A 21,430-nucleotide genomic window follows, 5' to 3' on the forward strand; every position below is an offset into this window, starting at 1 on the left:
TCTCATTAGTGTATCAGGGGGATAGCCTCTAGACTGAAATTTTCTGCCCATCTCAACTAGTCTCCTTTCCCTCAATTGAGTGTCACCAACAATTTTTGACACCCGATCGTACTGGCTATTAGGAATGCTGACCACCTGATGACGTGGATGGAAGCTGTCAAAATGAAGCACCGAGTTCCTGTCCATACTTTTGACGAACAGGTCCGTGCTAAGCTTCCCATCCTTCTTAAAGACACACGTATCCAAAAAGGACACCTTCTCCTGGTCCGCGTTAACCATCAAACGAATATATCTGCATTTGCTATGTAAATTATCAACGAACGCTGTAAGGGTCGAACGTGGCCCCGCCCACAAACAAAAAATGTCATCGATGTGCCGCCACCATCCTTTGGCGTACATCGTGAACAGTGGGTCATGGTAAACAAAGGCCTCCTCCCAGAGACCCATAAAAAGATTAGCGTAAGAAGGGGCCACGTTCGACCCCATCGCAGTACCGCGTCGCTGCAGAAAAAAAAAAAAAAAAAAAGAAGACCCTCAAAAGAAAAATAATTCTCCCGCAAAATCAGATTCAAAAGCGCTATCAAAAAACCACGCTGTTGGTGATCGTAGTCGGACCGGGTGAACAGATAGTGGTCTATAGCCTCTACACCGCCATCCCACATGAGGCTCTCGACATCAATGGTGACCAGCAACAACTCTCCCTCTACCTGCTCTATAGAGGCAAGTTTGTTCAAAAAATCTCCTGTGTCCTTGATGTAGGAATCTAACTGTGTAACATATGGTTGTAGCAGTCCACGGCGGCAACAATAGGTCGTCCGGGGGGGCGGTGGAGGTACTTATGTATTTTTGGCAATGTATAGAAAAGAGGGACTACAGGATGTTCGTTAATCAAAAACTGTTTTAAGTCCTCTTCCACAATACCTCGGCCGACAGCATTATCAACAAGTCCCTTAAGTTTCTGTTGTACTCGATATGTGGGATCACAAGGCAGTTCTTCATATACATCACCATTAGCTAACTGCGCATATATCTCCTCCACATAATATGCCGTATTAAGGACCACCACCGCCCCTCCTTTGTCAGCTGGACGAATCGTAATGTCCTTCCATTCGTGAAGACTACTAATTGCTAGACGTTCCTCACTAGTTAGATTGGATCCAGTTCTCCGTTGGCCATTTTTGCACTCTGCCTCAATAATGGCCAGTTCTCTTTTAACATTAGAAATAAAAAGTTCGATCGCAGGATTGGAGGGTGGCTTGTTCACTCCGACCCTAATCGTGGGTCTAATATACAGGTGCCCCGTGTGTGTGGTACTTTCCCTTGTCTCAGCTGCCACATGTGCCATAGCATTATTAGAGGTGATGTTTTTTCTCACCCTTCTTCTGGTAAGAGATATGCGATTAGAGGTCGCTTTTCTTGTTGTTCACGCTTTGTTGTTTATATGCTTAAATGTCCATGTGGCAGCTGCTACGTGGGAAAAAACGCACAGGAGCTCAAAGATTGTGTTTCTAAACACAAATCCAACATTAGAGGTAGAAGCTTGGATCATGCAGTCTCAGAGCATTTTGTTCAATTTAGACATGATGTTAGTCAGCTTAGAGTCCAAGTTATTGATGGGGTGCCCCGTGGGTTTAGGGGTGATAGGGGTAGAGAATTGTTAAAAAGAGAGGCGCGTTGGATTAGGGAATTGGGGACTATTGGTCGTGGGGGATTAAATAAGGAATACGACTTAAATTTTGTATGGTAGATGTTCCATAGCTCTGGGTCTGTTTTGGGGGTGGGGGGTGTCCTTTGGGTCCCCTTCTCATTGTCACTTTTGTATCATAGGTTCTTTTGCACTTTTTTACTATGCATTATAGAACTAAGGGTGTTATTTTATGGGTTGAATCCAGGTCACCTATTGATAGCATTGGGCATGCATATTTTTGTCTGTGTCTGTTCCGTATTTTTATACGCGTACTATGCGTCTGTTTTTCCGCATCGCGATGGCAATAGGACGCCAGTAGAGGCGTCATTGCGTACGTCCTTCCGCATTGGTTGTCATGTGACGGTGGTTGCCATGGCGACGGCGGGCAGCGCTCGGTGTTCCTTCGTTTACAGTTTTATACTGTGTATGACACATCCAAACCCATGCCCTCTGCATCATGATGCCCTGGATTCCTCCCAGGATCTTTTTAGATGTTTAACAGGTGCTATAGATCAGAGTTAGAAATGCTTCTATTTATATGTTTATGTTACTGCAATGACATAATGCATTTCAAAATGTTTGACCAATGGAGTGGGAGGGCGGTACCCTTTGTGGACAAGCCCTGTAGTTCCCCATCAGGTCCAGTCATTTGCATAGGTTCCTCTGATTGGTTGCCATGTTAGAGCTTTGACTATATAAAGAGCATGTCTGCAGTTGTTCATTTGGCTGTGTGGCGTGAACAAGGACTGTGATGGTCCGAAACGGTGGACCATAGCCACTATGCAGCTTTAATGTTTGTATTTTTATGATCCAATAAAATAATCTTCTGATTAAAAGAGCTGTGCCGGATCATCTTGGAGAAATTGTACGCTATACCCTGTGGGTACAGGGGTGGATCCGCTGCACGCCCATTCCCCGACATCGCTAGTGTGCGGTCTCATACATCCTTGTGGTTAATAAAATTTGTTTGACTGATTTCAATGGGAAAATTTAAACTGCTTTTATTCTCACATTATTGGTGACAAGGACTCCAAAGCTCACAAACTTGGTCATTGCCTGACTGTGTGTCAAGGTTAGAAAAAGTGGCCGGACCCAACAGCCAAATACATACCTGAGCAATGCTGTGTCTTAGATAGTAAATAATAAGTGTCATTTTCATCACTTCCTGGAATCATCTTTAAGGACCCTGGACTGATCTCAACTAATCTCCAGCACATGACTGTTGTAGGGATATTAGACTAGGCTTGATGGGAGACAGGGAGAGGTGTAAATTGTTCCATGTCCTCTGCAAAGCTCTGTATAATGACAGTGCTATACAAATATAAGATGTAAACATAACGTGTTCAAAATCAGATAACTATAAGCTAAAAAAATAGAACCCACAACACTGTCCTTAAAATAAAACATGTCATTGTCAGTCTGGGCAGTTTACATGATAAAGCAGGGTGTTTGCCATAAAGCTAAGAAGAGTTTGGCAGCATAAATTCTGCTGTTTGATCAGCTTTGTGTACCGGAGAAGAGACAAGCTTTGTGTACCGGAGAAGAGACAATCTAATCTCAAACCCAGGCTCAGAACTGCCTTTGCAACATGCCAGGTAGCAACACACCAGAATGTGTTGGACAAAACCTTTACATAAATAAATTATTATAATGAAATTTCTTCAGCAAGCCACCTATTGATTTGGAAAAACACATCCCGCTCTTTGAGCTAAAAATAAAACCTTGCCCTTTCTAAGTCTTGTTCAAAGCTTGCACTAATGAAAAATTCAGCAGACGCAGAAATAAAGACTAAAACAAAACCCTCCTCTCGCCACACAAAACGTATCTTTACAATTTGCAAAAGAACTATATTTATATTACTTTTGTTTCCTTATGTGCGTCACTTGACCTAATCTAAACAATGAGGAATATGATAAAGATGGCTGTGGAATATGTTTCAGCTCAGTTAATCTACTTAACAGGTGGGATATATGTTCGAGGCCTTCTAAAAAATAATCCATAAAGATATCACCGCGTACACTTGACTGGTTGGCTCCAAAATTTGACCCTCTTAAAATTGTGTAAATAAACTAAAGAATAAGATCTAATTCACACTGTGCATTTTTTGTACATTTTTTCTACAATGCAAAGGGGAACTGATAGTTCATGTTAGGGAGGATTTCCACTTTTACCAGCATTTAGTTTGAAGTAAGTACACATCTGCATCCCTCTAGTTGTGCCATGCCCAGATGTGAGGAATCACAAGCGTGATGCGAAAATATGCTACGTGTTCATTTTTTGTCTGCATGCAAATTCAGAAGCAGCCTTTCATTTTTTGCCTGCATGCAAATTCAGAAGCAGCCTTTTGATTCAATATTTGCATGTGGGAAATTGTTCACAATCGCTCCTAGTGGAAATGAGCCCTAAAGCAATGGGTTTAATCATAACTAAAGCCTTTCTGTTTTTGTGCTTAAATTTCCCCTTTTTTGCGGACACTGGGCCCAGTGTCCATTATACTGTGTTTTAAGCTGTCCAAGAACACACATTTTTATGAACGAACATGATGCATGTCAAAACGCATGCGTTTTCACAATTGTGAAAGTGGCTTTTGTTGACACTGGAGTATAGCCATGTCCTTCCCCCACACCTTTAACATTCATAACAAATAATGGTCATATATCTCCTCCATAATCATTTCATACTTGGGCAGCACGGTGGCATAGTGGTTAGCTCTCTTGCCATGCAGCGCTGGGCGGGAATGGAGTGAGGAGCGCACCAGCAGATTTGCAGTGTGTGGCAGTAATATATCCCTCTCTGATCTGAGAGAGATCAATCTGTTGGTCGAATTTGGTGGCCATCTGCCAGTGTAGATTTTTTTTTGAATTTATAAAATGACAAGTGCTCTGGTTGCATTGTATGACTGCAACAGCACAAACTAATTTGTTTACTTTTAAAAAATCATCACTATTATTACAAGACCCGGGCAAAACTTCTGCCATCCAGTTACCAACACATTTTAAAGAAGTGCTTTTGTTTGCTGGCTCTTTTATGTTCTGTGGTGTTCTACAACTTTACAGAATTAATCCCTAGTGGCCTTAGATGTCAGAGTAAGTGAGGACAGTCCTGGGCAGGATTACTTTCTGATGACCAAACCCCTCCCAAAGGTAAAGCTTATGGCATTCATCTAGTTCTGTACACAAAGTTTTCCCTCATTGAATTTTAATCTTTTTCTCTAGCTTTGCGTCTACTGAAAACTAATTCTGTACCTTAATTGTTCTCTTCGCAAGAATTATGTAAGGCGCAAATGACTTGAAAACCTGCCCAGTTATGTACTTCAACTCCTCATTAACATGGTGGTGTGCCAAGGAAAAATTATCGGTGTAATTCCCCAGCAGGATATAATTTGAAAATCTCCCAGCAGTGAACCAATATTCCCGGCTATTAAAAGTTGAACAAAATTATTCACACAGCAACTGAGTGGGTGGTGGTAGAAAAGAGCTTGCGTTTATATTTTATTATTGTACTGGCTAGCTACGAATAGCCATGTTCTGGCACAAAAGGTTGTGTCGTTCTTACTTTGTGGTTATTAACACAATCTATCAAGAACTGCTGCAGGTGTTGAGTTAACATTACTTCCGCAGCTCTCCCTGAGACATTTAGGCGATGTTACTCAATGATGCCGACTACCCTTTAATACAAAAACAATAGCCACTGAATTTCAACATTCAAATTGCATATTCTCTAAAAGCTGAAAAAAGAAACCAGTCTGTGTATAAAGTGGAACTTTTGTTCAGAATAACTTTTTTTTTCAGATTGGCAACCCCACCCCAGCTTATATTGTTCTTTTTCACGCATATACTACATAAGAATTCCACAGCTTTCACAGAAACTGGTGGATAAGTCCATGTGTTAAAGTCCAACTTAAGTGAGAAGAATATAGGCTGCCATATTTATTTCCTTTTAAATAATACTAGTTGCATGGCAGCCCTGCTAATCTATTTGGCTGCAGCAGTGTCTGAATCAAACCAGAAACAAGCATGCAGCTTATCTTGTCAGATCTGACAATAATGTCAGAAACATCTGATCTGCTGCATGCTTGTTCAGGGTCTACGGCTAAAAATATTAGAGGTATAGGATCAGCAGGACAGTCAGGCAACTGGTATTGATTAAAAGGAAAGAAATATGGCAGCCTCCATATCCCTCTCACTTCAGTTGTCCTTTAAGAATAAGTAATAAAGCCTTCTGTTCTGTGCCGCTTATTACTCCTGCATTTTAAAGCACAAAATGAGTCACTGAACAGGACGTGTGTAAAATGCACATAACCCATTTAGACCAACAGCAGTTGGACAATACAAGTTGAAGCAAATTATAAAAGAATGCACACAAAAAAAAAAAAATCGCATTGCATCACCTGGGCAGATTTTTGTTTTTTTGTTGTTTTAAATGATTCGGGTACACTGGCAACAATGCAATGTGATTTCAAGTGAGGCACATGCACTGCTAAAGGAGCCCATACACCTAACGATTTTCCTGCCGATATACAGCAGATTCGATCACTGATTGGGGGAGGGGGGGGGGGGGGGAGGTTGGTCCGGGGGGGTCAATCTTACCTGATTGACGTCTTCATCGGGGTCCATACGCGTCACCTCCCACCATGCGTTCCAAGCCTCGCATTCGCCGGTCACGTAACTACAAACACTTCCTCCTTCCGGGTTGAAGGAGGAAGTGTTTGTGTCACGTGACCGGCGAATGCGGCTCTTGGAACGCATGGTGGAAAGCGACGCGTATGGACCCCGATGAAGACGTCATTCAGGTAAGATTGACCCCCCCCCCCCCCCGCCCGGCATTCCTGGGAGATATCCGGATAGTAACTATCCAGGTTTCTCCCGGGTAGAAGTTGAGCATGACTGGTCGGGAGTGCGTCGATAGCGGCGTTCGAATGCCCAACGACCGACGCTAGCAGCAATACATTACCTGCTTCGGCCGGCGCAAGTCTCCTGGTCTCCGCTGTCCCTTCTCCGTGCTCGGCTCCTCCAGCTTCACTGAGCTTCCTGTCCTGGCAGGAAGTTTAAACAGTAGAGTGCCCTCTGTTTAAACTTCCCGGCAGGAAGTTCAGTGAAGCTGGAGGAGCCGAGCACGGAGAAGGGACAGTGGAGACCGGGGGACACGCGCCGGCCGGATCAGGTTATGTATGCGGGGGAAGGGGGCGGCGGCAGCTTCACAGATTGTGATCGGTTTCATGCTGAAATCGATTCACAATCTGTTTGCAGTAAAGGCAGCCATACGATCCCTCTATGATCAGATTCAATCAGAGAGGGATCTATCTGTTGGTCGATCTGATGGCAAACCGACCAGGGTATGGCTACCTTAAGGGTTTGCACCAGTCGCATAGCTATAGGGGAGAACTCTGCCCCCAACAATGAATCTCTCTCCCAGCAAATACCATGGCCAGGCAATAAAAGCCAAAAGACTGCAAAGTGCTTAGTAAATCAGGTCCAGACTCTAAAGATCAATGTTAACTACTGTGCCTGTATCAGTATTTATGATTCATGTTGGTGCTATGCTGGTTCCTTTCTAGCTTTATTTATACTACAACAATACTGTATATTCTGAAGAGGATTATGTCCTCTAAAGAAATGGGTAATTGAATACAAAATGCATGAGAATGCCTCTTCTGCTGGAGCTGTGCGATTATTGCAGGTCTCTTGGGTTGTTCACCTACACCCCAGCCATTTGCTTTCATCTGCCACACAAGGTGTTCTTTTAGTGTCATTTAATGTGCATCTGTGAGGTTAACCTGCTCTTTCCCTGCACCAATTATCACATGTATGCAGAACGCTTGTAACTATTTGTTCAGCATCATTAACATGAAGACCACCATCCTCAATCCCCCCCAAACTCATAGGTGAGTAGTGTGATGCCATTACAACAAAAGGATTGCAAACCATGTAAAAAGATATCATAAATGCTTAAATAAAGGTGATTATGTGGATAAATAATCAGAAGATGATGTTTAGATGATGTCAGAAGATGATGTTTAGTGTGTCTAAAATAAAGGTTTCCAAAATTGAGTAATTGACAACGGCTGTTACTTTCTGGACAATGCTTGTATTACATCTCTTTGTACAAACTAATGTATGTTGTTATGCCTCTTATACTTACATTGTGGACCATTCACTGTGGCAACCATTGTGTTTTCTTAGCATGCTTCCCAGAAGTTTTTTTGTTTTTTTCCAATAAAACTCCATATTTTTATAGTTCATCTAACTGATGGTATGCAGATTACTTTACATTTTTTTTTATTTATTTGTATACTTTCTGGGCCTTAAAGAGGAGCTGTCAGCCATACTATCTCAGAACCCCCCCCCCCCCCCAACATATATAAGTAGATAAAAGCCAATCCTAATATAATCTCCTTCCTTACGGCTCATACACTACACACGGCGGATTTTTCCAAACGACTGGCCGTTTGAACGTCCAGTCATTTGGACGTCAAATAGGGCATGTGTACGGTCGGTCGTTCAGCTAATAAGACGGGTTTTGACGGATCCATTTGGCGGATTGTTCAATACCAGTCTTATCAGCTGATCGACCAAGCGTACACATGTCCGATTTGACGTCCAAACGACCGGTCGTTTGGAAAAATCTGACATGTGTATGTACCTTTACTCTCCTCTGCCTGATTGTGTATGCATTGCCCACCCTCCTCCCAGTCTTAAGTGTGGGAGGGGAAACCGGGAGTGAAAGAGGCTTCAGCCAAACAGGCTGCATTAGTTATCTCTGAGTGGAAAAGGGGAGGAAATTAACCACTTCACCTCAAAGCGGTTTTTACCCCAACGGACAAGATCGTTTTTCTCCTTTCAGTGCTCATCCCTTTCATTTGCCAATAGTTTGATCACTACTAATCACAATGAAATGATCTATATCTTGTTTTTTTTCCACCACCAATTGGGCTTTTTGGGGTTGAGGGTTGTTTTCAGTAATTACTTTATTTTCTATGCATTTTAAAGGGAAAAACAAGGAAGAAATGAAAAAAACATTTCTCCAATTTCATCCCCTATAGTTTTAATATAAACACTGCTACTGTACATAAAACCCACACATTTTATCTGCCTATTTGTCCTGGTTATCACAAGATTTAAATTATGTTCCTAGTACAAAGTATGGTGACAATATATTATTTGGAAATAAAGGTGTAGTTTTTTCTCACTAATCTCACGTGCATGTGAACGCACGTGCACGCACACAGCGGCAGCAGCACACAGCAGCAGCAGTTTGACTTGAGGCTTATGAGGCTCTAGCAGGACGTTTTTATAAGTCTGGTTGTCATTAAGTGGTTAAAGAAAAAATGTACCAAATAAAGAGTCAGGGGACCTGGGAATAAAAGTAAAATTTTTAAAGGAAACATCCAAGCAAAAAATAAAATCAAAATCCACTTACCTGGGGCTTCTTTCAGCCCCTGGCAGCCGTCCTGTGCCCTCGCCGCAGCTCCGGTGGCTCCGGGTGTCCTTCGCTGCAGAAGCCGACCTCGCCAGGTCGGCAGGGCCGGATTTGTACTCTTTACCGCCCAAGGCCGCTGTCACCAGCCTCCCCCCTCCAGTATAGGTAGTAAGATGACCCCTCCCCAATTCTCTCCAGTATAGGTAGCCAGATGACCCCTCCCCCCTTCCCTCCAGTATAGTATCCCTTAAAGAGAACCCGAGGTGGGATTATATTATGCTAGTGGGGCACAGAGGCTGGTTGTGCACACTATCACCAGCCTCTGTTGCCCCATGGTGTGCCTCAAAGACCCCCCCTGTGCGCCGCTATACCCCCGCAGTGCTGGCGACAATGTTTACCTAAGTGCTGTCTGTCAGCACAATGTTTAAGCGCTGTCTGTCAGCGCCGCTCCCCTGCCTCCTCCTTATCGGCGCTACCCGCCTGTGTCCCTTCCCTCCCGCTGATTGGAGGGAAGTGACGCGGCGGGTAGCGCCGATACGGAGGAGGCGGGGAAGCGGCGCTGACAGACAGCGCTTAAACATTGTGCTGGCGACACGCTGCGTGTCGCCAGCACTGCGGGGGTATAGCGGAGCGCAGGGGGGTCTTTGAGGCACACCATGGGGCAACAGAGGCTGGTGTTACTGTGCACAACCAGCCTCTGTGCCCCACTAGCATAATATAATCCCACTTCGGGTTCTCTTTAATCACTCCTTTTCCCACTTCCTCCCTTTCAGTATAGGTAGCCAGCTTGCCTTCACACCACAGCAGCCATCATTGTCACTCATTTCTCTGCTCATCTCCAGTGCAGAAGCTTCCTTTTCCCCTCTGTCTCCAATGCTGCCCAAGTCCATAGCCGCTGGCCACAATGCAAGCGTGTACAGAGAGCAAGGTGGCTGCTGCACAGGTAGCTAGCAGCAGAGTACCACGGTCAGGAACTCGTCTGATCTCCCTGAATTGCAGCATAAGTTCAGCCTGCTGCTTTGGTGCCCTTGCTCCTGTGGTGCTCTAGGCCATGGCCTAGGTGGCCTTGTCCTAAATCCGGCCCTGCTTCTTGTGCGCTCCACGGCGCGGGTCACATGGTCCCGCCAACGTCATCAGGTCTGTACGCAGTGCGCAGTACAAACCTGATGACATCGGCGGGACCACGTGACCAGCGCCGTGGAGCGCACAAAAAGCAGACCCGGAACCCTGGCAAGGTCGGCTTCTGCAGCGAAGGACACCGGGAGCCACTGGAGCTGCGGCAAGGTCACAGGATGGCTGATCGTTTCGTGGCCACTCAGGGTCCCCTTTGTCAAGGCAGATAGCCGAAAGACATATACATCGATATAGGTCTTTCTGCTATCTGCCTTGACAAAGGGGACCCTGAGTGGCCCCAAAACGATCGTCGGCCTTGTAGGTCGGACAAGTATGGCACATGTATGTGATGGGACAATAAATTTAGCACTGGTTGTTCCTTGAGCCTGTGTGCAGACTTCTTCTAAAAACTACTATTGGACAGCCTGGGAGTCCGGCACCAGCACACACACGCACTGGAGTGCTGTCCTTTCTCCTCTGCCAAAGTAATCAGTCATGTCAGTTGTTGAAAATGCCCAATCACCATTGTGGATCATTTGTTTATCATTCCCTAGAGCTATCTTTTCTGCTAAAGACTATAAAATGACATCGTAAGAGTCGTCATTGATCGACCATTTCAAATGATTTTTACTCGCTGTAGGAGGTTTTAAACTCTGAGGTTGAGGAATCCAAGGAATGTTGACTTCTCCTTATAAGCTAGAGTTCAGGTCCATCCTGACATCCCCATCACATCATAACATGCGTACCTGCAATCATGACCCGTTTCACTCCTCTGACAGACGTCTCTAATTTCAGTTGGCTGGAACATGGTGTATGGTTTCTTCTAAAAGTGTAATTTTGATTGATTTTGCTAGTCTTTTTCTTCTTCATTCTGTATTTTTATTATTGAGGTAACACAAACTACTGAAGCCAAAGTGTCACCATAACATCAAAGCAATTTTTTTTCTTTTTTTATATAGGAGAAATGTCTAAGAGACAGGGCTATGCTATGTGTCTTACTAAAGAAAGGTAGCAAGTATATAAATAAATACTAAAAGAAAAAAAAAATTAAGCTGGTAGTGATGCATTTTTGCATGTGTTCCATACAAAACACATGCTTATAAAGCAACATCACCAGCTATCTGCTGTCAATAACTTGAACCAATGCCTCAAGCAAATAATCACATTGTGATGGCTGTCCAACTAATAATAAATGCACTATGTGACACTGCAGGTTTGTGTATGCTTGCACTTTTGCAATTTAAAAAAAAAAAAAATATTGTAAGCAGTACTTGACATGCATTATAATAGATAGCCTCTTACCTTCGATTTTGTAAATAACGTAATACTTGTGTCAACAGAATAACCCTTTGATTATAGGAGTTTGACAATTGAAATTGTATAATCAATACATTTTAAAGTAAAACTTATGATGCCCATACATGGTACAATTAAAACGCTTGATTTTTCCGTTCATTCGACCAAAACAATTGAAGAGTAAAAATCGAAAACATTTTTTATTGCTCAAGAAAAAGCAAATTATTGTTCAGTTTGCTTCGATAAAAAAAATCTGATCAGACATCAGAAAAATCTGGGTAAGGGTTTGTGAAACTGTATAGTTTATGGTGGTTGTAGAAGAAGAAAATACTACTAGATAAACTAACTTCTTCATAATCGATTGTTTCTCAGATTTTCAGAAAAAAAATCGAATTTTAGTGTATGGTACCACGAAAATAATTGTAAAAACTATTCGACCAAATGGAATTCTCAAATTTCTCTGATCGAAAAAAAAATGTATTTTTTTTTTAGGTTTTGCTGTCTCCCTCCCTATTAGATAGAGTCTCTTCCCGTCTTATAAGAGTACATAGAAAGTAAACTTTAACAATCACAACAAAGAAAATAATGAAAGTACTTTGGTATTAGGAGGAAGAGGTTATGGCCCATATGAAATTAACCAGATGGTAGAGACCATGCTCAAAATCTAAAACCACGATTGAACAATTTTACCACAAGTTATCCAAGTCCATCTAAGTAGAAATAGCCACTTGGAGACCATCCTTTTCCTCTTGCTGTCCCTCTGTATGCCTGACCCAGACATGACAAGCAGGAGAACACAACAATAGCGTAACTCTGCTAGGCAATGGTTCCACCACCAATCCATGGTGTGTCACGCAACTCAATCGGGGGAGTGGTTCTGCACCGGTGGGGGTTATAAGGTGATTGAGTTACGTGACACGCAGTGAATTGGTGGTGGAACCATTCATTGCCCAGCAGATTTATGGTATTGTTGTGTTCTGTTTTTTTCCCCTGCATGAAAAGAAGAAAAACGGACGGTCTCCAAGTGGTCGCGCTAATAGCATAACCGCCAGTTCAAGCTGCCATGAGTAATGGTAATATTGCCAGGCGCCGTCTGCGCACAGCAATATTACCGCAGTTTAGTGCATCCACCCAAAATGTTTTACTTGTGACACAATCTTTCATGAAGCTGCCCTAAGAAATATACTGACATTAGTGCATAGACAAGACACAGAACATTCATATTGCACTTTTCTCCTGGCGGACTCAAAGCTCCAGAGCTGCAGACACTAGGACGGGCTCTACAGGCAGATTCGAAGCCAGGTCTCCTGTGTCAGAGGCATAGCCCTTAACCAGTACACCATGGGAAAATAACACTAGACAATGTTAGTTATTTGGTTTTCTACTCTCCTTATGAGGTAGGAGGGTAGAAAACCTTCCCCTTGCAAGCTCATATTCATGTTTTGTACTGTTGCCTGTGTTACCAATGGAGAGAGTCACTCACTTAGGCCCGGTTCGCAACGGTGTTAAGTGGCAAATGGATCAGTGAAAACTGATCTAATTACCGGTCGATTGGATGCCTTTTCACTCCGTTACCGTTCAGCTCGTTCCGTTTTCCCATATGCCAACCAGACCCCAATCACCAAAGAGGATTTTGCTGGCTAGAACTGTCCGTTTCTTCCATTTTCTCATAACCCCCAATGCAGTCCTTCCGTTTCAGTTCCACTGGGCTCAGCGGTCGGGAAAAATTGCTGCAGAACCAAATTTGCAGTCCATTCCGCGGATCATGCGGAACAGATCCCTTCCAACAGACCAATGTGAACAGATCCATAGGATAAAATTGGATCCGTTCACATCCGTTAGGATCCATTCTGTCAGGATCCGCGAACAGACACTTTGTTTTCTGCCATCGTGAGCCGGGCCTTAATTCCTTGTAAATGTGCATGCACTGTAGTTCGCAAAAAAGCCAGGCAGCCTCTTACTGACAGATGCACGCTCATCCACAGCAGAATGAGTGTAGACTTTGGCAGGATAACACGGCCACCGAAAAAGTCGCTACTGGCAATATGGGCAGCACCAACAGATTTTGTTAGGGAGGTGAAATCAAATTAATTCCTTTGCACTCAAATATATCAAAACTGTCATAATATTATTAGGCTTATGGACAATGTTTTTCTTATTTTTCATAGTGTGTAGGAAAGAAAAACTATACATTGATAAAATAATAAACGTGAAACATTAAGATTAAGAATGTACACTTTCTGTTGACACCAGTAAAGTCTAAATTACTTCTAAGCTGCATTGAATGTTATGCACAAGGTAATGATTTGGTATATAGAACCGATTATTCTATATGAATTGTTTTTAAGCTAAATCCTAGACCAACTAGAAGTTTAATAGTTTTGTTTTGGTAACATCCATTACTAATGGCAAATCCTGGAACACTAAACAAGACTTATTCTGGAGACTCTAAATAAATCCCCTCTGAATTATTATTTAAATCTGACTATTATAAAAAATATTGCTTGCGTGATACCCTTTTTCTTCCTTTTGTTAAGTCTGATTTGCAGCGATGTGGCCTGTCTTGCTGTAATTTTTCTTTGCACCACTAAACAGAGGGAGAATAGTTTACATTTCATAAGGGTTTAAATAAATAATCCCAAATCCCTACTGGCCTCGTTACAGTAGCCTCGTACAAATTTTCACTTGTATATGAGCTGAAATAAAAGTGTCTACCTTGCAATTTGAGCTCCTGCTGACTCGTTTAGCCTTAAGGAAGTATTGAAATTCACGTTGCTCATTATTCCAACCAGTTTTAAGCAGCGTATTGTGATAAATCATTGCAAGAGTTGTCAAATTAAAGATTCCTCCGAAATAAAAAAAACAACAAACCTATTGTGATAACACCTTTTTAGAGACTGTTGAAACTTTCAGGCAGCAGAGGATTTTTTTTTTTTGACAATACGGATAGCCATGGACTCACATAAGGCTCTCAAAAATTCATAGCATAAATAAACTGGAGAAAAGACCAATTCAAATGGTAATTTTGAGAAAGGGAAGCAGAAAACACACAATAAAAAGAAAATATTGCTACTGCCTGTAGTTTAGAGCCAGCTTTGATTTTTTTCTTACTTATTATTGAGAAGTATAATGCATTTGTTGAACATCTGCAAATATTAGCTATACATCAGAAAGAGAAAATTGAAAGGATCCAGAAAAGAGATGCGGTAAGCAAAACTGGATATTTGCATGTGTCAAGTCTAAACTGTGCTATCTCCCCACTTACTGTAAACATATTACTAACTCAGTGGCCAGAAAAATCTCTGCCGAATAGTACCTTAGCACACATTAGGCCCTGAGCACAGTTGTCTCACCATGCAGCACTGTCCTAAAGTTTCAGTTGGACTCCAGGTTTTCCAGAAATTTCTCATTATTGATAGACCATTAATGGCCCAGCAGGACTTGAATATGCGGCCAACTGCATACACAGTTTATACTCCTTCCCACTAATCCAACAGCCAAATAATACTCCATGTAAAGTGCTGTCCTCTGCCTGTTACATTACACACAATGCAGAGGCAGAGGGGGTTTAAAGAGACTCTGAAGCGAGAATAAATCTCGCTTCAGAGCTCATAGTTAGCAGGGGCACGTGTGCCCCTGCTAAACCGCCGCAATAGCGCCGCTAAACGGGGGTCCCTTCACCCCCAAAACCCCCACTGTGACACTTGGTCGCAGACTTGGTCGCTCCTGGAGGCAGGGCTAACGGCTGCAGCCCTGCCTCCAGTCACGTCTATCAGCGGCGCATTGCCGCCTCTCCCCCGCCCCTCTCAGTGAAGGAAGCCTGATAGGGGCGGGGGAGAGGCGGAGATACGCACTGACAGACGCGCGTGGGGCAGGGCTGCGGCGGTTAGCCCTGCCCCAACCAGGAAGCGCTCCCCTGCATTACGGAGGAGATTTGGGGGATCAGGGACCCCCGTTAAGCCGCGGGATAGCGGCGGTTTAGCAGGGGCACACGTGCCCCTGCTATCTATGAGGTCTGAAGCGAGATTTATTCTCGCTTCAGACACTCTTTAAAGCAATTAAATGAACACAAGAGAAGAATGGCAACACAGCTGAGCAACAAAACGTTAAACTGGGGTGAGCTCTGTACACTGCTGGCTTCTGATTGGCCAGTCGCCAACATGTGTTCATCACTGGTGAATCTGGATCAAGCACCAAGTATCAGTTTGCTGCTTTTCTGTGTGTCTGTAAGACACAGGCACAAATCTAAGGTGTTTATGATGCATCAGGAATAAAACAATGCTGTCATTTTAAAGAGTAGCTGGCAGCCATACTATCTCAGAAAAACACAACACCACATATATGCAATAAATATTTGTTGGTTGCTATGGGCAACAACACTACACCTTTGTTCGGCACCATATCACAGAACGTTTGATAACTTGACACTCATCACAGCAAAAGCACAGGATATAGAAATGCTTAGATGTCTTCAACGTTTAAGGAGTTTATTCGACAAAGAGATATACAGATGTGTTCAGCAGCAATCTTATCTTCGTTACCTCAGCAAAGATATCGGTCGGTAGTAAGACCTATTAAAGAGAACCCGAGGTGGGGATCTTAGAAGGAAATCTATACACAGAGGCTGGGTTTGTCTATAGTGTCCAGCCTCTGTTGCCATTTGAATCCCCCCTAAGTCTCCCCTGCGCTCCGTTCTAGCCCATAAATTACAGCCGCGCTGTCGGGCAATGTTTACCTCCCTAATGTCACTCATGCCGCTCCCCCCGCCTCCTGCAGAGCACCGTTCCCCGCCCGCGTCCCTTCCCACCAATCAGCGGCGAGGGAAGGGACGTGGGCGGGGACCGGCGCTCTGCAGGAGGCGGGGGACCGGCGTGAGTGACACTAGGGAGGTAAATACAACTCGCTGCAACACGCTGCGTGTCGCCAGCGCGGCTATAATGTGAAGAGATTATATTCCTAATTTAAGAGTATTCCTAACAAAAAGTTATTTATTTTAGAGCTCTGCCTATTACCATAGTTCAAATACACATCCTTAGCCTGCAGTCCCACATTATAAAATTTATCTGGCAAGGGGAACATCTGAGAATCAAAATCAAGTATCTTTCAAGGGCAAAATCATGTTCATCTGCTGCCCACAAATGCCATTCAAGTGCAATTTAAATGCAGCCGGTTGTAACTACCTGTGTCAATGCTTCATATGTGTTGGCGATATCCGGCAGCATACAAGCATGGCTGCGGCCGCGCTCAGATGTCACTCCATAGGAGCTGCCTGTCTAGCACCGGTACAGAGTGCTAACAAGTTCCTGACCAGTGCAGAAGAGCAGTTGACAGACAGGTCATTCAACACCTGTCAGCTGCCCATCCGAAAGAAGCCTTAGGTACATAAACACATTAAAAAATGAAAACCTTAACCCTTAACCATGTATGAACAGCATGTATAGAGTGATGTGTACTTACTCTGTGTGGCTTTTATCAATGCACTGCATATACAGTAGTCTTGCAACATTCTGCGCTACTAAGGTCTGTGAAGAGCCACTGGTAGCATTTCCAGAAAAGAAATACGAATTGCTTCTTCCAGTTGAGGTCGATTCCACCAAAACGGTGTCAGCATTTAGAAGCCAAAGCTGAAAAAAAATGTTACAATGGCTTTGTAAATAAATCTGTAACACAAAAATATACATGCCTGCTACTATCCAACAAGGTTACTGAAAAACACAACAAAATGTTAATGCTACAATCAACATTTCACAGGTTTAGCAAGACACGACTTGCTTTTATTGCAAATTACATTTTCAAACAATTTAAAGCCTCTGTAAACACTGCTAAAATCATCCTATTAAAGAACACTAAAGTAGCAATACTACCAGTCCAACAATTTCCAGTTTCTATGGTGCTCTGCAAATCTTTCCAGCATTTTCTATTTTATGAGTAAACAAAACTTACACATCTGTTGCCCAACGCAGGTATCAGACTGTAATCCATTATCTGACCCTCAAGCCTAAGCATGTGAACTGTCCCCTTTCTGTCCAGTTCTCTCAAACCTCAAGGCAGATAACAGATTGGTATTTAAAGTGCATCTGAATGGAGAGGAATATAGAGGCTGGGATATGCATTTTCTTTTAAACAATGCTGGCTGCCCTACTAAACCTCTGCCTCTAATCACCTTACTGATAGACCTAACAGTAAAGACCATAAACACGCATGCAGGCTTGTTCCAGGTGTGTGATTCAGTCACTACTGCAGCCAAAGAGATCAGCAGGACTGCCAGGCAACTAGTATTGCTTAAAAGAAAAATAAATATGGCAGCCACCATATCCCTCTCAGTTCAGGTATAGTCTAAAGCTGATGCACACACGATAGAAGGCATTTGTGGAGGAGGGTTGCTAGGAACAGAAGCAGAGGGTGCAGTTGGCCCAGCAGACTGCAATGCATAAATGCTTAGTGTAGGAGTATAGATTACTGGTAAACATTTTTTTAAAGCCTTAGCTCAGCCTCTTATTTTTTTGGAAGGCGTATGATGGTATATTCCCATTAGTCAGCAGGTGACAACTGTACTTTTTGCAGATCACCTGACAAGGCACACCTCCTTCCCGTTCAGAAAGAAATTACATCTTCTCAGTCACAACTGCAGCTGCAGTTCCTCCCTGCTCAGTCTATAGTAAATATATTAACCCCTTTCTACAGCTTCCACAATGTGTGGTTATAAAAAGACACCAGGTCCTACCTATAATAAGAAACCATTTATCAATGCTCTTTTACTTTAAGAGACTGTACTAAAAAAAAATGCCCCGGGGGGGTGGACTTACCTCGGGAAGCCTCTGGATCTTATCACGGCTTCCCCATCCTCCTCCATCCCACAGCGGTCTCGCTCTGGCCCTCGGAATGCACAGCCAATACAATACAATACAATAATACAATAACATTTCTATAGCGCTTTTCTCCCATAGGACTCAAAGCGCTTAGGCTCTCTCAGATTCAGTAATTGGTAGTAGGATGAAGTATTCACACAACAAAAGTTATAATTCAGCAAATGCCAAACTGAACAGGTGGGTTTTCAGTCTGGATTTAAACATAGCCAGGGATGGAGCTGTCCTGATCTGTTGAGGTAGGGAGTTCCAAAACGTAGAGGCAGCATGACAGAAGGCTCTGGGACCAAAAGTTTCCAAGTGGACTCTGGGTATTGACTAGATTATTAGAACTTGTGGATCTGAGAATGCGGGGATTGCTACGCAGCTGCAGCATATCTTTCATGTATCCAGGGCCCAGATTATTCAGGGATTTAAATGTCAGTAGGCCGATCTTGAATAGGACCCTCCATTCTATAGGTAGCCAGTGAAGGGAGTGCAGGACTGGCGTTATGTGGCAGTGACGGAGTTGGTTGGTTAGCAGTCTGGCAGCAGTATTCTGTATCAGCTGTAGGCGGTACAAGACCTTTTTTGGAAGGCCAGTGTAGAGAGCATTACAGTAGTCCAGTCGGGATGTGATGAAGGCATGGACTAAGGTTGGCAGATCTTCTGGGGGGATGAGGTGCTTGATTTTTGCAATGTTCTTCAGGTGAAAATAGGATGATTTCACCACAGCAGAGATGTGAGTTCTGAAGTTTAAATTCCCATCAATTAGAACTCCCAGGCTACGCACATGATCAGAGCTGCGTAGATCCGTGCCTCCTATTCCCAGTGATGAAGACTGCAAGTTAAGTTGTTTTGTTATCATGCTCTGCCCTCCAATCAGAAGGACTTCAGTTTTGTCTGCATTCAGTTTCAGCCAGTTGTCATTCATCCATTGCTGTAGTTCACGTAAGCAGGCGTTTATAGTTAGAGTTGGGTCTGTCACACCAGGCTTGAAGGAAATATATAGTTGGGTGTCGTCTGCATAGCAGTGGTATGTCAGGCCATGTTTTTGGATTAGTTTTCCAAGCGGTAACATGTAAATCGTGAAAAGCAGGGGAGAGAGGATTGAGCCCTGGGGCAACCCATACTTAATTGATACAGGGGTGGACAGGAAGGGCCCCATAGACACTTTGTGGGTTCTGCCACTCAAGAAGGATTGGAACCACTGAAGAACTATGCCATCAATGCTGCAGTATTCCTGTAGCCTGTTTATCAAGATGTCATGGTCAACTGTATCAACGGCTGCAGAAAGGTCTAGCAGTATGAGGATCGAGCACTCTCTTCTGTCTCTTGCCATGAGCAGGTGGTTGCATATTTAGATGAGGGCAGTTTCAGTGCTGTGGTGTTTCCTGAAGCCAGACTGGAATGGGTCAGAACTGTTTTGTAGGATTTTGGCTTCTAGCTGGAGGTAAACAGCTTTTTCAATTAGCTTGCCCAGAAAGGGGAGGTTAGAGACAGGTCTGTAGCTGGTCATTGCATCTGGGTCCAGGGAGGGTTTTTTGAGGAGAGGCCTGATGATTGCTTCCTTCAGTAAAGCAGGAAATATCCCTGACTGTAAGGAACAGTTAACAATTTTGAGGAATACCGGTACAAACAGGTCGGGGCAGTTCAACATGAACTGTGTTGGGCCAGGATCCAGGTCACAGGTAGTTAGGCGGAGGTGAAGGAGGATGCTTGATGTGACTTCATCAATTTCTTTGAAGTTTGACCAAGGTGTTACGTTGTCTTTGCTAATGGTCTTCGGCGCAATATTAGGCTCAGATGCTGTAAGTTGGATGGCGGACCTTATAGCAGAGACTTTGTCTGTGAAGAAATGGGCAAATTGGTCACAGGGGTCCTTTGAAGACTCGATATTAAGTTTTTGACATGCCGGGTTGCAGAGTTTTTCCACTGTGCGGAACAGTTGGGCTGGTTTGTTAACTGCATTTGCAATCTCTTGTGATAGAAAGGATGATTTTTTTCCCATGATTACCTTTTGGTAGTTCTTCAAGTGGAGGATTAAGGCATGTTTGTCTTTTGGGGACTGAGATTTGCGCCATAGTCTCTCAAGTTTTCGGCCTTGTCTTTTCAGCTCTTTTATAGCGTTATCAAACCACTGTGCATGATGGTGTGGAGTAAGATATTTGGTGCACAGAGGAGCAATGGTCTCAAAGGTGGAGGACACACATTTGTTGTATTTAAACACCAGAATATCAGGGTCCAAACTGGAGTCAGTCAATTCATCAAAGCTAAAAGTGATCTCGGATATGTTGAGGTGTTAGCCCTTTTAAGCGGCGGTATTTTATTTGATTCTTGACCTGGTGTTTGACAGCTGGTATTGAGAGGGAGAAGTGGATAGTGTGATGGTCTGACCAGGCAATAGGATTAATTTCCACAGCCGACAGGCTGAGCAATATTTCCCTTCCCCGGCTCCAGCGGTGGGGCTCTGTTGTGGCTCTCGGCTCAGAAATAGCCGATCCCAGTCGGGTCCGCTCTACTATGAAGGAGACTTGCGCCTGTCCAGCAGAGCGGACCCCGACTGGGATTAGCCATTTCCGCCTATTTCTGAGCCGAAAGCCGTTACTGTGCCTGCCCTGGAGCCAGGAAGGTAAATATTTACTTGGCTGCCGTTCGTAGACCTCTAGCGAAACCACAGTGGGATGGAGGAGGACAGGAAAGCCGCGATAGGATCCAGAGGCTTCCCACTCCCAAGGTGAGCACTCCCAGGGGCATTTTTTTTTACTACAGGTTCTCTTTAAGCCTTTTATAATTACACTGTGGAATGGTTTTAATGTTTATTCTTTCTGAACAAGAACAAGGAGATAAGACTGCAGCACTGCATTGCTGCAATACTGGCCACAAACAGTCACACTTTTTAGAAGAAGGAGCATGGTCAGATCTGTGCACACATGGGGAAATTGGCTGCCTCCTCCTTATCCTACGTATGTGCTGATGGGATAGAGGGAGGAGTTTCAATAGTTGTCTATCCAATAAAATTACATTCTGCATCAGGCCTGGATTTACATCACAGGAGTCTATAAGCACA

At 43.6% G+C, this 21,430-nt stretch overlaps 1 protein-coding gene across 1 annotated transcript in view; it reads right to left on the bottom strand.

Annotated features, from left to right (window-relative positions):
• The window catches only part of UBE3D (ubiquitin protein ligase E3D), a 250,014-nt gene that overhangs the window by 112,411 nt on the left and 116,173 nt on the right, over positions 1 to 21,430 (bottom strand). The window contains exon 8 of the mRNA XM_068281549.1: positions 16,973 to 17,139. Within this exon, the coding sequence (XP_068137650.1) occupies positions 16,973 to 17,139 (167 nt within the window). The remainder of the gene's footprint in view (positions 1 to 16,972; positions 17,140 to 21,430) is intronic.

This window comes from Hyperolius riggenbachi, chromosome 4 (assembly GCF_040937935.1).
Source record: "Hyperolius riggenbachi isolate aHypRig1 chromosome 4, aHypRig1.pri, whole genome shotgun sequence".
Lineage (NCBI taxonomy): Eukaryota > Metazoa > Chordata > Amphibia > Anura > Hyperoliidae > Hyperolius > Hyperolius riggenbachi.